This window comes from Trachinotus anak, unplaced genomic scaffold (assembly GCF_046630095.1).
Source record: "Trachinotus anak isolate AG129_WGS33_773 ecotype Australia unplaced genomic scaffold, CSIRO_AGI_Tana_v1 ptg000007l, whole genome shotgun sequence".
NCBI lineage: Eukaryota > Metazoa > Chordata > Actinopteri > Carangiformes > Carangidae > Trachinotus > Trachinotus anak.
This window is the reverse complement of record NW_027273858.1, coordinates 11,095,353-11,113,294: the sequence shown is the minus strand read 5'-3', so window position 1 is coordinate 11,113,294 and position 17,942 is coordinate 11,095,353. Positions and strand designations below refer to the sequence as shown.

Sequence of the window (17,942 nt, the reverse complement as noted above, 5' to 3'; positions counted from 1 at the left end):
ATAGTGTGGGAGTGAAAGGATCAGTGGAGATGGGGCTGACTGCATCCCTACCTCTGCTTTATAGGGTGGACAGGTTATTATTGCAGCAACATCAGTGGTGGAAGATGGATGATGTGGTTCTACTCCTCCTAAAACTGACCTAAGAGGCAACAAAAAGGCAACTGTCACATAATGTTTTATATTGATGGGAAACACCTCCCTACTGTGCTGTGCAGAGCCTCCAAGGTGAATGATTGAGTGCCAGCTTTCCATGTGTAGGCATTCCTGTATTATACGTTTCATATTTCAATCTTTTTTTGAACGTCCTATGACTCCTGGTACAGCATCAGACCCTGTCGCAGATATCGTCTCAGGTTCGTTCTGAATATGCTGTTGTCACTCGTGTCATGTTTGTTCATCTAATTGCTTATCAACGCACTCAGCACAGTGGGGACCATCTGCTAAGCCAGGTTTCAGATCCGTTTACCCCCACTGGGATTCTGTTTCCTGGGATGGGACAGCCACACAGTGTCCCTAAAACACATCACCACCACCAGCTCGCTGCTTGCTGCTCACAGTTTCCATGAGATCATTAGGGGACGATCGCAGGTGATGTAACAGGCACAGGAAAGAAGGGAGGGAGAAATATTATTGCATGAGAGCGTAGGTGAAAGTGAGCAAAGGGAAGCAAAGGGAATGAAAAGAAATGAAAGCAAGAGGAAAATTCATATTAGTATTGATCTGAATATAGATTTCAGCATAGAGTTTTTAGAGGCTGAAATACATATTTGCTACTCTTTTATTTCAATTTCAAAATACCTTGATCAACTTGTGATTTTTATTTTTGTGACTGGCTGCCAAATGTTTTTAGACATTTCTTTTAGGCTTTGCCAGGCAAATATTCTCATAAAATCTGGTCTTTCTTGTGAGTGAATCAGAGAGGTGGGGAAGTTTTTGGCATTGCTATTGAGGTTCTCTCACATTAGGAGCCATGGCAAGGTGCTAATTAAATGGTTTGTAGATCAGTCTCTGCCTCCAGCCCTAAATTACATCAGTATTGACTTCAAAGCCTCAATGCATCAAAGAAGGACCAGAAGCAGTAGGACTTTACACACTTCTTCCTCTCCTCTCCTCTCCTCTCCTCTCCTCTCCTCTCCTCTCCTCTCCTCTCCTTCTTATCAGTACATCCTGCGTGCTAGGGCACAGCTGCATTTCATTGTATGCACACAAGTCTGTGCTTGCATGAGTAATTTGTCTGTATGTAGGCTGTATGAGTGGCTGTGCTGTCATTGTGCTTATTATACGCTATGCACATGGCTGGACTTAATGTTGGGGTCGGGCACAGTCAAAGTGAAGCTAGGGACAAATTATCAATAAACAATACTAATGAATGACAAATACCTTGACTGGTAAACAGCTGCAACTGCAATGAGAGATACTATTATGCAACGTGTTTATCACAAAAAATACAGCAGTTAATGAACTATAATAGTGTCAATCATACATACATTTAGCTCATATACATGAGTGCAGACACCCCTCCTTACTCTCCAAGAAATGCATTTTTGCATTGCAAGATATTTCAGGCTATATTTTGATATTGTTTTCATTCAAAATGACATGATCTTGTTCCTCCATTTACTTCAGTGTCTTTGGAAATACCATCACTGATAGATTGACTCTAAACCAGTTGGGGAGAGCTCCATCATGGGGCTACTTAGATGAAGGAATGAAAGCATAAAACTCCCTCTGACAGAAGGGCTAAAGGCCAGACCATCGTAGCCTCTGAAGACTGAATGATGTCTTGGTTTTGTGATCCCCTTTTATTACTTTGGTGCGGCTGTATATGTCTCTCTGGCACATTGCATTCACAGTTATTCCCACAAGTGGCATATCACCGTGGCAACATCACATCTCGTATTTACAGGATTGTGCTTTGTGCCTGCAGTCTGTTTCTGTTTTTGTTTCATTCTCTCCTCCACCATCCCTGGGTGCTTCCATTCTTCATATCCACTTGTTTAATAGGCTTGAAGGGTCACTTCAACCACAGTACAAATTACAGTAGTTAAGTTTTGGTTTGTATTATGCTGGCGGCAGATCTCTCAGAGACAGGTCGTCTCAAGCTCCAAGTAAAACCATCTGCATGACAAATATTTTTTTCCCCAAGGAAAACAAGAGCATCATTTGTTTCTGCAAATGCTGAGAGATCAAGGGACAAAAGGTGCTAGCAGCAGTAAGAGTTATGACTCTGGTCACTTGGGAGCAAAGGAGGAAACAATGTGATGTTATTATAGAGGCACAAAGTCCTCAGAGAGAGCAGGTTGGAGGGTATGGGTGGATCAACAAAACTTTAGAGCAAAAGACTGCTGGTCATTTCCCTTGACCATGTCCTCCCCTAACTGTAACAAAAAGGTTATTATTATGTCATAACGACCAAGGTGTCCTGACCCTAACAAAGTAGTAATTTTAACCCAAACCACAGTGTTTCTCTAACCTTCACCAAATAGCCAAGTCACTGTTATCCAAACCCTGATCTTTCGTTAAACCTAACCAAGTTGTGTTTGTACCTAAACCTTACCAAACCTTAGCCATAGCATTGTCAGATCATAAACTAATGTAAAGTACATTCTCTCCTAGACGGGAGAACAAAAGTAAAGACTGGGTGCGGTCATAGTTCCTATTTGAATTGATTGACTCTTGTAACAGCTCTGCTCCAACCCCAGTTGGATTTTCTTGTGAGACACAGGAATGTATATATTCAAGTGCTTGAGATATGAGTATACATAGCAGCTTTATGCGGCAGTTTCAATCATGGTAAAGTCTGGGCTTTGTAAAGGGAGGAAGGAATCTTGGGACTCAGGATGGAGAGGTGGATTTTAAAAGGCTTGCGTCTGATATTAAACTTATAAAATCCTCAATCTCAGGGGAACCGGCTGCCTTCCAGGCTGCAGGCAGCTGCTGCACTTTTCAGTGATTTGATATCCAACACAACAAACACAACAAAGTGTGTTGAATATTGAACACTGATACGGGTGTCAGTGCTAGTCAATAATCAATCAAACCAGCAGACTATGATCAGAGGAAAGGTGAGAGGTGGAACTGATGGACACTGAGGTGGTGTTTGGTTCAATGTCTTCTTAATAAGGGTCAGGGCTCCGTGAGAAAACGCACGAAAGGTTTATTGACTTGACCTCTTCTGCAGACATGTTTACATATGAAATAATTAACTGACTAGTGATGCACTTGCAAATGTATTTGTGTGTTTACTTGTGATTATGAAAAAAAATGCAACGCTCTTCATAACAGCTATACAACATGTAAAACTGTATTTAAATGAGACTGTAACTGAGAGAGTAAAATCCTTTACTCTCTATTTCTGTTGGAGTTGGATTAGCTATCTTTTTGCAAGGGAGACTGTTAATTATCTACTCAGTGAATAACTGTATGACTAAAGTAGAATTAATAATATATACCCCAAAAGGCAAAGGAACAGAAACCATTAGCAAATTATGCCTCTGTTCCTCTCCCCTACCATATCTTAAAACTACAAAAGCACACTGAGGGCCTGGCAAGGACTGAAATTGAATATAAAATATGTTGGTTTTGTTAGGATTATATGAGAAAGTTCAGCTCCTTCATTTATGGGCTTGTTGAGTGAGAGCAGCTGCCAAAGTGTTTACTGTGACACCTCCATCCCTCCTCCTGACTGGTGAAGGTATCAAAGATGTTTTAAGGTCATCCGTGGCAGGTTCCAGCCATCCACCCACCTTATTGACTGAACTGGACAGCTGTGTGTAGGGCTTGATCTGATGTGGCGGAGTGCAAAAAGGGGAGGGATATACTGAGATGCTGCTGCTCACGACTTTACACGTGGCCTGCCAACAAATGCAGAATACTAATACCGCTTTTGCTTCTCTGCGGATCTTAGTCTCATCTTTCACCTTGCTGCGAGCGAGCATTCTACCTTATCAGGACCCACTACATTGTTAGTGAGCGAAAGTGGGCTTTGACGCGGATGATAAACTTCTCATTAACTTTCAGGAAATTAAACGAAACCTTGATTTAATTAGATAGAGATCATGTCACCGCTGCGTCTCCTCTGAGATGAAACCTGTGTGTGTGTGTGTGTGTGGGTGTGTGTGTGGGTGTGTGGGGGGAGGGGGGGGGGGGGGGGTCTTTTGGTGATATAGAAGGTCGATTTTAAGAGAGGAAGGAAAAAACAGGATGTGGTGCAGCTATATCACTTTATCATTCAGATGGTAGTTGGTCCATTTGCCTTATTGAGAAGGAAACTGAAGCTTTTAATTCCATATTTTACAGGGTGTGGCTGTTCCCCTGGCAGCCAAATGCAGTATGACATTTTTTTGGAGGAGGATGAAAGGTTCTGCAGAATAGCACAATATGCATCAGACAAAGTAATCGCCCTGCATGCATTGTAATAGAAATAGCTTTGGTGTGATAAAGTTTTGATATTATTAACTATGGCAGGGATGATTTATGCTGAGATTAAAGGTACATAATGGGATTGTGTGGCAGTAACTGGTGCCTGAACAACAGTTGTGTGACCTGAATACATTATGACCTGCAGACCACATGGAGAATAAGCCACTTAAAGACAACCTTTCAGTATTCACATAGCGAACTTTCCTTTCTCCTCATTTTCCTACTCTAGATAGAGTGGTCATTTCTCATTGTTCTGATAGGAAATTGTACCAGTTATGGAAATGTCAAGCTGGCTATGGGTTGCTATGTGGTGCAATTACATTCTTAACAATACTGAGATTAAAAATCAAGGAGGAAAATAAATTTGACAAATGTGTTTACAAATCCCAGAAAATTGAAAGATTGAGCAGAAATAAGTGTATTAATCTCTATGATTATGACTAACATAGAAGATGCATTTAGAGTGGGAAAGTAGGAATAACACCATTGACCTTTTATTCGTTCAGACCACTCTTGTTTCTTGTACTGTCTATCAAACACTGCTTCTTTTATTAAACTACATTGATGCAGCCACTCTGTCTGAGTTTGAATAAAACAGCTGCAAAGGCCTGAATCAATAGTAGCATGGGCGGAGGTGACAAGTCGCAGTGCTCCTTGACTCCACTTCACAAAAGCAGGAAAAATCCCTGCAGATTTGTGTTTCACTCATGGGTTAGTTTGTGAACAAACACCTGAGAGGAACAGCCCCACTCTGTGTCATGTTGTCTGTGTGAAAGGGTTCCCTGCAAGGCAGAAATCCGAGGAGAGGTCTTGTGGGGGATGAAGTGTTTTCTTTCAACTGAAGCTTAATGGGATACAGAGAGGGGGAGAATAGAGGATATTTTGACAGGATCCAATCTTAGGCCAGCGGGTGGTGCATGAATTACCAGAAGCAGGGACCTCAATCGTGACACTGTTCATAATTTAGATAACAGTTAACTCAATCAACAAACTATATTTTATTTTGTTTACATTATTTTTTGCCAGTGGTTATAGATTAATTTAGCAATATTTAGTGACATCTACAGATTTCTCAAAGGTGAAAGTTTTTCTTAATCTCATCTCATTCAATTAAGAGTACTGTAGATGGTCCAGGACTAGTGAGACATTTACCTGAGCCAATTGATTGGTCGGTCAGTGGTCCTAGAGAAAGTTTCTTCCTCACCATTTCATAAATTTGTTACTGGTGTCTGTCAGTCCCACTTTAAGCTCACTCATGAGTCTGATTGTGTTGTAATGAGTCAGATTGGGCATCACCTCAGATGTGGTCATGTTAATAATTGTTTTCAACTAGGCAATATTGTGCTTGATTGAGTCAGTTTTCCCCCCCAATATAAGTATGACTGATTTTCCCAGAAATGTTCATAATCATAGCACATCTAAAACAACTGTAGCCTCCTCCCTCCACTAGAATGGGAATTGCTGCAAAAAATAATATGCAAATTAATGTATGACCTGATCTGGCAAGTAGCTACTTTCCTCTGAAAATAGCAACACTACTGGAAAATTAGAGCAGAGGGGACTTATTGGTGGGTACTTGAAACCGTTAAATGAAGAGGAAAGGCCTGTATAATTCACCTTGGAGGTAACAGTTTGCTCAGGTGGAAAATGATCAAGCAATGGCTCTTTCTGTTTAACCATTTCTGAGTGAGGCAGATCAAGCTGGCTCATATTTAAAGGCCCTGACAGTAACTGTGACAGCGCATTAAAGAACATTGGCTATATGTGGGTGAACCTGATACCTGATGAATGTTCTGGAAAGTTGGATTAATGGAGAGACTTTGGAGCTTTTATTTGTTTTTCTAATTACTTTCATAGGAAGGCTGAAAATAGCGTGTAATGAGTTCAGCTGAACAAAATTTACTCTTAAACTCTTCCAATAGTCACTTCCCTGCTTCCTAATCATCATCATCATAATATTCTTAATGCAGTTAAGCACATTTCATTTATTAATGGAATGTGAATGACTTATAGAGCACTTGTTATCTTCATGTAAGTTCCAAAACTGTGAAATCTGGACTTGTATTGTGTTTTCCTTTGGCAGTAAAACCTTAAAACTGGTTCTGTGTGCTGGATGATGTCTTCATCATGTCCTCCTCCATGCATGAGGCTGAGGTTCACTTGTGGGCTGTGGTAAACATACTGACACTTGGTGATTCTAGATGCCCTCGAGCTTGGGGCTACATTTGTGGACCTGTGATATCCAGCAGTGAAAAGCCACACTTTACCCAGAGTTCTGCTGTGTTATGTCACAGAGCGCCTCCACTGAACTCCCACATTAAATCTTTAACACGCGGCTAACTTAGCACTGAGTTAGCATCGCTATAAGAGCTTAACAGTCACATCTCACTAAAAATAATGCTGCCCTCTAGCTACAGTACATATGCATAATGGACATTATGGTAACTCTGTGCAGTGGCAGCAGCTTTCTATGAAGTCCCTTTCTATATTCTGCAGATATACTGCGGTTTTCAAAAGGAACCATTTATAAGCTCATGTGGTAGATGCTGGGTGGAGAATGGATTGAAGAATTTTCCCCTCAACCGCTGTCACTGGTTCTTTGCAGGCTGGTCACATGCATCCTCTCATCTTCTCTGTGCTAGCATAATCCCAGTAGGGGTCCCCCTTTCTGTCTCATGGACAAATGCACACACACAAAGGTTGGTCGCATGGAGAGGTTGAAGACATACACACATGATATACATGCACTCACACACTAAGAGGTGAAAACACACGCACAGACGCGTACACGCTGTGGCATTTAAGCTCTTGCTGTGCCTTAGAGGACATGCTCTAATATTCTCCATCCCTCCACCCTTCTTTCTCTTCAGCTGCTCTCTCTCTCTCTCTCTCTCTCTCTCTCTCTCTCTCTCTCTCTCTCTCTCTCTCTCTCTCTCTCTCGCTCTCATTTTGTCTCTGCCACAAGCCATTTTCTGCCACCTCTTAACGCTCCTCACGTCCCTGGGGGAGGGCTCTCTCTCTAACATTCTCTCATCCCTCCATCTCCTGTCATCATCACCTCCATCTTTTTATCTCTCCTTCTCTTTTGTCCTTTTGTGTCCTTTGCGAACATTCAAGGTCATGGTCTCACTGCAGGTGTCTAGGGAAGGCTGCCATTAGACACAGGATGCTGTAGAGGAAGGAAGAGTCACCTGCCCTTCTAGTATCTGGAGCATACTGTACATCTCATATAACGCCATCTCTTTTAGGATGGTTTAATTTGGCACTGACATATCAAGTAGCAAAAAAAAAAACTTCTTTTCATGAATAAATGATGCTATAGAGAAACTTTTAGAGGAGATTTTTCAGACAGGTTGTCCTGTCTGTCTATTACAGATCCCCACAGGCCTCCACTTCATCTCCCACTGACAGATGCTCATTTTAGGAGCTGTCATCCTGTCAGACCTGAGAGGCTTTCCTTCATACCGACCCCCTCCCCGTCGTCCCCCCGTCAATCACCGTTTCTGTTGCCTACGTACGACAATATGTGGGCATTCGTCTCATAAAGGCCAATAGGGTTAAATGGAGTCAATTCCAGGGCTGCAGCATCAGCGGTCACATTTTGATATATGAGATTGCATTTCTTTTCAGAGATAAAAAACATGGAGGGCACCTGTCAGTCTATTTACAGTCCTTCTTGGAGTTATGTAAGATGAAATAATGCATTCTGTCTGAACAGTAAGACTGGGTGTGATTGTACATTTTCTTTTAAAATTAAAATGTTATGGAGGAAATGTTGGTGTTTTTTTTTTTGTTTTTTTTTCCAAAAAACTGACTCAAAACGTCATTGCAACTCTATTGTTTTTTTTAAGCACATTTGTATGGCGGGGTATGGTAAAACACACGAACCCCAGCACATTAACCATGGCTGTCTACTCTGCTGTGGAGAAATCTAGGGGCTGCACTCACACACTGCTTGTTGAGGCTTGTCGCTGGTTTGCACCTGTCCTGCTGGCAATGCCCAAGTTCATTTAAACAGAGTCAGCGCTCTGAAAGTGTTACATTTCACGCCACATTTGTATTTTCACGCATTGTAATCAGGCATAGTCCCAGTAGTATCGCCTTTCAAGTTTTGTAATGTCTGATTCAAAGAAATGAAAAGCTTTCACACCTTCTTTGCTATAGACAAACAACATTTTCACATTTAAGAGCTGCTGATATATTGACCTAATACTGATTTCCTACAGTTTTTGTGATGGTCATCTGTGGTATATCATGTCATCTCTAACTAAAGACGGAAAACATACCATTTAAAATGTATCCTTCAATATTTTTTGTTACCACACTGGACACAGGTTGTATATATTTGTTTGTAAAGCCCCTAACTGCATGTTGGGAGACAGATGTCCTACAAAATGTCCTAGAAATAAGAACATGTCGTGTGTGCACTTTAAGATGAATGATAAAGATGATTCTTGAAGGACAGGTTAGCATCATTGTACTGATCCTCTATTCACCCACTCCATACCCCAGATATAGTCACCACATGACCTTGGATGGTAACACAAAAGGAGCTGGCTGTGGGAGGGTCGGGTAGGCGAGGACATGAACAGAGAAAAGAGAGCCAGGGCTTTCGTTTCGATGTGCATCATTTAGAACCTGTAGTATTTTCCCTCCTCCGCTGCGACCAGACAAATCAGATAGCAAAACTCAATTACCTCCTATTTTTTTTTCTTAAGGAATAGGCGAGCATGTTTAGCAGATAGTGAAAAGAAATATAGTAGGAGGTAGATGAATGTATGAGAGATGAGATGTAACAGGCCATCTGGACTTTTGTCTACATACCCAGCATTACTGATTTACTACTATAGTGGTGGTTTTAGACATTTCATTACAGGAGACTAGTTCTTGTCGTACTCAATCTAATTTCTCTCTCATTTTTTTTTCTTGTGCTCCTCCCCTGTTAGACTTTACAAAAACTGACTGTGAATGTAGTCTACAGTGGATTTGGATGATAAAAACAACTCTGACACACACCAGTGCACAACTTACTCAGGCTTCAGCTTGTATCTTGCCTGTTTTTGTCCTTTGCTCCTCTCATAATTTATGAATTGCATATTTGAAGTCAGGGTATAATGGGCCTTGTTCTGTTGACAGTCAGACAAGCTTATTGTATTCTGCTTGTCTATTTTATTCAGCAAAAAAAGGACTATTTCTGTGCCACATTTAATTAGGAGGGTGCAATTGTAACAAAGGTGGCAATTAACGTCCATGTCATTGGAAAGTCTGCTGAGAGGCTAGCTATCACCAGACAGAGCCTCAGACAGTCTGAAGTGGACTTTCCAGTACTCTGATAGCCTGCGACTGGATTGCCTTTAGTCACGTTTCCTCAAAGCTCTAAAATGTCACTAAAAGTGTTCATTTTTCTGACTTAAAAACATTTTCTTCTTTTATTTGAATCCGGTTTCTCCTCTGTTCATATTCTGAACACACAAATATGTATGGCTCCTTTTATTATTAAGCACCGTTGACTTCAAAAATCCAAGTGTGGTGGTTCTTGTCTTCTTGCAAGAATGCTCCTGCATGAATTGCTATGCTTGTGGTACATCTGTTCTGTCACACAGTGGGAATCAGTAGTCCTGGTTGGATTATGAAGTGTGTGTGAGTGGAATACAGAGTGTAATTTTCTGACAGGATGTCAGATCATACCCACGCCTGCGTAGGGTTGAGCCCCCTGCCATTTGAGGGCGAGGGAAAGGGGAGATCACGATGCATACTGATGTATGGATGTGTGCCATCAAAGTTTAACGGCGGTGTCATCTGTTGACATTCCCCCAGTGAGAAGCTCAGACTCTCACCTTGTGCACTGACATGTGACTCTCTTTCCCTTTGTGTCTAAATCTGCATTGACGCGCGACCTGTGTCTGATAACCTGGGAGTCTTTGTTATGAAAGCAAACACTGGGAGTGGGTTCAAATGTTTGCGTAAACAGTGTGACAATTTGATGAGCGAGGGAACGCTGCAGAAATGAATTTGTCTACTATTTCACTGACGTGAATTATTCAGAGAAAATCTGTATTGAATATAAATGAATATTTACTCTCTGCAGTAATTTTGTTTTGTTTGAAACCTGCTATAAAAGATTGATGTACTTTATATGTTTAGGGATTCAGAATTCAGATTTAGGGAACCAGAAACAGTCTGCTGGTTTGGCCTGAGCTCTCCTTGGCTGCGGACATCTGAAATCCTTTGTGGCTGAAGCATCAATCGGACATTTTGGAGCTCCTCTTTCTGGCTAACGCAGCGAGCCAGGCCGGATTAATGAACAAGCTTATCCTGATGCCACACGGTACTGATGGGCATTCTTGACTTCCCACTGAGGATTCCCACTCATGTAATCTTGGGGAACCCATTAGGGTTCATAGAAAGTATTTATTTCACTGTCTGACAAAAAGAAAAACTGAAATATTCTTGTTTAGATTTCCTCTGATCTCTCACTTAGCTAATGCCCATAAGGATGTTTGTTTCCCTGCCTTTGATGTCAACCTCTGGAAGCTCTGTAACAATAGCGTGCAAATCAGCTCACAATTGGACGGCCTCATTAGCCCCAGGCTTTGGAGTTTATTAATATTTTGCACAACTAGGCTTTTTATTTTATAAATTAACTAAAATAGCTTCAGATTAAAATGTCCTACTTTCTTCCATATACTTTGGTCCAAGCCTTTATTGGAGATGATATGTGAACAGTGGGAGTCCCTAATTGATTTTAAACTTGTAAGGCTTGTTTAGATGAATAATAGAATGTATAAAAGGTACTACACTCTTTATGACTGAAGCTCTTCTTTAAATAGGAAGCAGAAGTCCTTTATTTTTCAAAAATCATCAATCAATGCACCTTTGATTTGATTGACTGATTGACTTTATTGTCCACCAGCTTTGTCTTTGGCTTCTCCTAAAGAAAGTACAATAAAAATACACACATAACATATAACACTAAAACCATAAACAAACATGTGCTGTAATTGATGTTTATGTTTCTGATAATAGACATATACAACTATACCAGATTATCCACCAGAGACAACCATTTTTGACACCAATTCTGAATAGTCCTTTGACCTCACACCAAAATAACTTGCCAACAAGGGTATTTTCATGTGCATTTACTAGTGGAGAGGAAGGTGGTCACTACATCTGGAGAGACCCAGAATAATTCCACTAGGATTACTGTATTATATAGAGGGGTCTGACAGGATGTCTGACACAGAGTTTGCAGTATAACCATAGAATTTAGTTAATTATGGTATATCACTATTGACATATTAAGTCTGAGGTGTGGATACAGAGAGATGTGTGTTAAAGTGTATGTTGAAGATAAAAGTGTGTCCTCCATCTTGATTACTATGGACTGAGATGTGGAGTCACCGCTCTTTTGACCTGGGTGTTTGGCCTTAATGTGAAGCGATTACACTGTACGTTGCCAGCCCACATCACCTGTCTGTGAGATTCTACTCTCTCCCTGTCGCAGGGTGCACTTAAGGGACAGAGGAAGTCATTAGACAGGATCCCTGTTGGAGGAGGAAGTCGTGTGTGAAATTCTGGCTCAGTTTTAGGGCGCTTCCACAGGCAAGCCTTGATGAGCTCTCGAAAGTCTTTAGACTGCCAAATAAACTGAGACCGTCAGACTCACACGTGTGTTTGTACATGTAAGTTAAGTTTTATTATGTGTTTACAATTCTGATCGCGTCATGTGAGAACTGCCACTTTAGGCCCGCTTGCAGTGTTGGAACCTGAGACCCACACACACACACACACACACAAACATGCACATGATTTGTCGCTGGCTTCTTTTACACTTCTAGTCCTCCAGCCTGGTAAAGTGCACCTTGGAAAACATCTGACAGACTCAGCTTTACACTTTAAATATAGGCAGGAATACACCAATGAAATCCTACACGGCTTTTAAAGAGAAAACATAGACATCACGTCCGAAAGCTGCTCTGCAGACATGATGCCGGCATATTCCAGTTTGCTGCAAACAAATGTGACTCACTCATGCCATCTCATCACATGTGAATAATCTAATGTGCATATTAATAGCCTCATAAAGTCATTTACAGCTATTAGTGATGCAGCAACAGCTATACTTAGCAATCATTTTACTGCTGCTGAGGCTCTTTTTTAATTTCTCACTTTGTTTTTCAGGCAGGGGGAAAGCCCCTCTGCCTTTACCATTCTTGTAGGTTTCCCCCACCTATTACTGCATTGGTCCTGATTTGCAGTGGCAGTTGCTCGGTTGGTTGTCTTTAGGAGATTGTGGGTTTGAGGTTCACAGCTAACCCTCGTAGACACTGTGAGGGGAGAGAGTGTGTGAGAGAGGGAGAAAGTGTGGGGGTGGAGGGGTGGACTGGCTTTCACAGTTGAATAAGTGGGTCAGTTTAAGATGATGACGCTTCTTATCTCTTCAGCCCGTCGCTGGATGTTCACTGTTCACTGCTCAGCTTTTCAGCAACCAACCGCTGCTCAGTCATACTCCTCTCTGCCCCTTCCTCTTGTCCTATGATCCTGGGCAGCAGCAATCATAGGAGTGCAATAATCAGATTCACATTAGACATTAAAAAAAAAAAAGGATAAAAAAGATGAGCCAGAAATATTGTCTTTTTTAAGCCACAAATTATTCTTCCTTGTCAAATCCTGGTGCCTGCATTACCCACAATGCAACTTGACCGGTGACAGTTTGATTGGAGATTTGGGTGTGTAATGCTACTAGTTGTTCATGTAGCCCTGAGCTGCTAGCCTTTAACAGAGATGTGGAGCAGGGTACAGAAGTCTGGTAATTTCACATCTTTCCAACGCCACATAAAAAAAAAAAATAAATAAAAAATTTCAGATCATTTTCAGACCTGTAGTCATCAACCTCAGCTCCGTTGTCAGCCACAAAAGGCTTTATACAACTTTGTTCACATATGCAGTACCTACTCCATGACACCTGTAAGCTGACTTTGATGTGTAAACTCTTGTATGTTTTCCCTCGCCTGCAAAATACTAACTCACTAAAAGATACTATACCATCTGGTGGGAAAAATGCATATTCATATTCCTGTATAGACAGCATGGCAGGGAATGGATGAGATAAGGCCCTCCAGTCAACTACTTTCTTTCCTAAACAGACTAGGGGAGTGCCTTTCATTCAAAAAGCCTGATGTTATCGTAGAGTCTGAGTTTGAGCCTTCTCCACTTCTCCTTTGTGTAGAGCATCATTGATGTCTTTGGCTTGTAAGGTTATTCCAGCCCTGGACAACTCCGTGCTCAGGATTGCCATCATCCTCCATTCAAGCGGCAAACCATTAAAAATGCAAGGGGATGAGGGTGTTTACTTAATACCTCAGCCACAATGCATTGGATCAATCCAAAGGACCATCACATGAAAGTAATCAAGCTCCCACCATCAATAATGAATGGCACAATCAGCAGGGACAGTGGGCTCCTATTGTGAGATGGCTGAATGGTAGAAAGGAGCGCAGGGGAGGAACTATTGTGCACCGCTACGTTGGTCAGCTGTTGCGAAGATGATGATTATGGTGACAGTGGTGATGATGATGGTGATGTGAACTCTAATTTTTGCAAGTGCACTTTGCTGGAGGGGATAATTGTGGCACATGCTGCAGTTTTTTTTCCTGGGGTGTGGAAAACTGACATTTCCTCTTAATGACTAATATTCAGACACATCCTCATTTTTCTACATAAATGGAACTATTTTTTATCCTTGTGTGTGTTACACTTTACCACCCTTTATATTATTGAATTACAAATGGAGTGCTTGCTACAAGAGCTTTCTGCACTTATTCTGTATAATTTTAATGTGATGCTGTAAGATATTATATTATTTAGAAGTCATACTTTAACATTGTGTGTCGCTGCTTGTTTGTCATGTTAATGTTATCATTAATGTCATTTAATCAAGTTGTGTTTTTCTGATGTGATGTCATTAGATTTAAATACATTTAAATTGATTCAGAAACAAGTGCAATAATTGCACCTCTCTGGTTGTTTTCTTAATCATTTAAACAAAATTCTGCTTTGAAGAATCTACATGATTAAATAACTTTGACTCAGGTATTGCTGCTAGTGCTGCATGTACTTACTTCTCTTTACCTTCCCAGACATATATAGTCACTGAAACATTATACAGATCACAGTGGAGTAGGGTCACAGTCTTACACAATGCAAACATTGACTCATTATAGTAGCCGAGGAGTGCACGTCAACACTTGATGACTGTGGTTCTGTCTAAGCACTTCCTCTCAACGCCACATTGTTGCTGCTCCTCTGTACAGTTGAGCTCACAGATGTGTTTCTTTTCTTTGCTTTATATGATTGTGCTGGCTTGACTTTACACTGCCTGCATTCAATAGGCTGTGTTTGCTGACATGAGGGTGAGCATTCATTATTCAACATGAGCTTTTTGAAAACGTCCACCGTTCTGCAACATGCAGGGGGCAGGTCTCTGTTTAATTACAGATACTAGTGTTACCTATTGTACCCACCCCAACTTAATGCAGTGTTAGAAGACTTTTGCTACTCTGTGCATGAATATAATTTCTCTTTTGTCTGTCTTTCTCTCCTCAGGTGGTATTAGTCTTTGCGCTCAGCATCGGGGCCCTTGGAATATACTTTATAGACTCCTCAGAGTAAGTATCAGTTTCATGATGTATCCTCTGAAATAAACTGAAATTTCAAATATGCTCCAGCAGCTATACTGATGATAGAGTGTAGATAAAAAGAACTTTCTATCTGTATGTTGCATGCATTTACACTGGCCTACATACGGTATCTGAGTGATAGGTGCACATGTGTCCTTACTCATCTCCTCATGCTCCAATCTCTTAAATGCAAATGCACATATTCACACCCCCACAAGCACTCACAAGCACACACATACACTACACATAACACACACATCTGTAACTGAGGATTTGTCAATGGGAGGCCTGTCAGTTTCCATGGTAACAGAGATAGGCAGATACTGTATGTGTTGGGGAGCTTGTTCAGTGCGTGAGCAAATGCGTATGTGTATTGTTAGTTTATGCGTATCCCTGGCTGGCAGTCACCCAGAGACAGATTGCAGGTTTGGCATATCTCTGGTAACTACTGCAGTTACTTTCATCCAATCCTCACCATCCACACTTCTTGTGAGTTTCTCTCTGGTAGACATATGGACTCATTAGCTTTTAAAGTGTATAATCTCCTTTTAATAACCAGGTAATTTAAGTAATTACCTTAATCAATCATTGTACCTTATGGCTACACTGTGTCGTGCTCTATGGAAAGGTTATAGTGCATCTGTAAGAGATGTCTTGAAACAAAGTCTAGAATGACTTTAACATGATCAACAGGCTAACCTGACACTTGAGCATGTCTCCTTGACAGATAAACTGAACAGCAACTCACAGGGGCAGCTGAAACATTTACTTAGCCTAATTTGCTTTGATTGATGATGTGATACAGGAATGGACCCCAGTGTGTACAGTGGTAATATTCATCCTTTTATTCTTCAACAAAACAATGTGTTATTTTTCAGGCTAATTTAATTTAAGGTTCTACTTCATGCTGTATGTTTGCTGATGGCAATTCTCCACCTCCTGACTTCCATTAGCAAAAGCTTCTGTGGTAGAGGCCCCCTCCCCCCCAGTTATGGAGTGCACTGATTTTAAATTCAAGCCAAAGAGGCAATTTATCATTTCCAATTATGTTGTAGAAGTTCTTGCATGCGCCTCTGGAAATGAAATGACCAAAATGTGTTGCCATGGCCTGCAGACTGACTCTGCTTGCACTTATTTCATGCACCATTGATTTACCAAAATAATGCCTCAAATATTTACTGTAGTGCCTGTGGTTATGGAATGTCGACTGCAAAGGAACCAGGATCTATTGACCATGATACTGTATGGTACCTTTTCATCATATTCATTCCTCTGTTGGCTGTTGTGCAGCATGTTATCTTTAAGTAACAGCTAGCTTCCTTTAGTTTGTTTTCCCTTCAATACAATATCTGTGGACTGTGAAATTATGTCCCTGAGGGACATGAGAGACTAAAACAGGAATAGAGATGTCAAACTATTTAAAGAAGTAACTCTAAAATGCAATCCAAGTCTTTATCTTAGTAGCAGTGGCAAATTATTTCTGGAGTGAATCCAGTCACCCATTTGTACCTCAGGATAAAAACCTTCACTTCCTCTTCCACATCTCTATCTCTCTATACATCCCTCTATCGCCCCCTCTTTGTGTTCCTCTCTGCCTCTGGGATATTTTTAGCATTTTGGTTGAGAGACAAATTTTCTTATAATCCCCCTTAATATTCAGATGATGAGTAGGGATACATCTCCTAAGTCAATCATTGGCCATGTTAATGGTCAGTGATCAATGAATCATTAAAAGCGCATAAAAAATAGAATGACTCTGACAAAATCAACAGGCTAACCTAACACTTGAGCGTGCCCCCTTGACAGATAAACAAACACTGACTAGCTTTCCACAGGACAACAAAGGAGGAAGGTTGAAAGCATGAGGTTTGCAGAGATGTACCACGCCATAACATCAAACCCAAAGTAAAAAGTCAGAATAGTTAAAAGTTTGTTTGGTTTTACTGCAGAGTTGTAGTTTCTCTCACATTAGTACTTCTCCATTATCTCTTGTGTGTTACAGTGCACTTTAAGTGTATTTCTATGTGAGTCGGCTTCCCTGAGGCATTTCCCTGATCTCTCTGTGCTCCCATTAAGCTCTAAGGCCCTCTCCACCCTCATCATTGTGATTAGCTAAAGCTTTTCACTTGAGTGTGCACGTCCTCTCAGGGGGACTACTGATCGACCCAGAGCAGGTTCAGCTGACTCCTGGGGGCTTTACATCCTGAACTGGGCCAGGCACATGTTATAGCCATACTTTCACTGCAACAGCTGGAACCTTATGTGTTCTACATTGATTGTTCCATATTACACAGCTGACCTGACACTAAATCTTTTCCCAATTGTCTACTATCTCTATCTCTGTCAGTCTATTTGCTGTATTATCTAATGACAAAAGATGCCTGAAGCTGCCAACCTCAAAATAATCCAAGATGCATCATATGGTCCATCAAGGACAAATGGTTACAGTGTATCACTGTGACAATATGTCACATCCAACTGTCTAAGTGAACAATGCTATAACCTATCAACAAAGCTTTATGGTCTGTCTTTTGTCTGCATTTGCGAAGTCCATTCACTCCAAGAGAACGCATAAGGATACCAATATTGACATATGCTCCTTCAATGATTATCACCTTGTGTGCAGGATTGCATGTGCATGCATTCCTGATCAAGGAGGGGAATACACTACATGAATAAATGATTTGACTCACATTCCTACCCCCATACTCAAATGCTAAAATTGCTCTACAAATGACCTTCTCTCCATCTAGCTTCCTTGCAACTAAATGTTAATGACTGAGGAAATCGATGATATAGGTCACCCTTTTAATGGTAATAATTAGTCTACCAAATACT

General features: G+C 41.0%; 1 protein-coding gene across 15 annotated transcripts in view; it reads left to right on the top strand.

The window, feature by feature from the left end:
• The window catches only part of kcnma1a (potassium large conductance calcium-activated channel, subfamily M, alpha member 1a), a 134,349-nt gene that overhangs the window by 44,190 nt on the left and 72,217 nt on the right, over nt 1-17,942 (top strand). For all 15 annotated transcript variants that reach the window (XM_071480457.1, XM_071480452.1, XM_071480462.1 and 12 more), the window contains exon 3: nt 15,031-15,092. In XM_071480457.1, the coding sequence (XP_071336558.1) occupies nt 15,031-15,092 (62 nt within the window). The remainder of the gene's footprint in view (nt 1-15,030; nt 15,093-17,942) is intronic.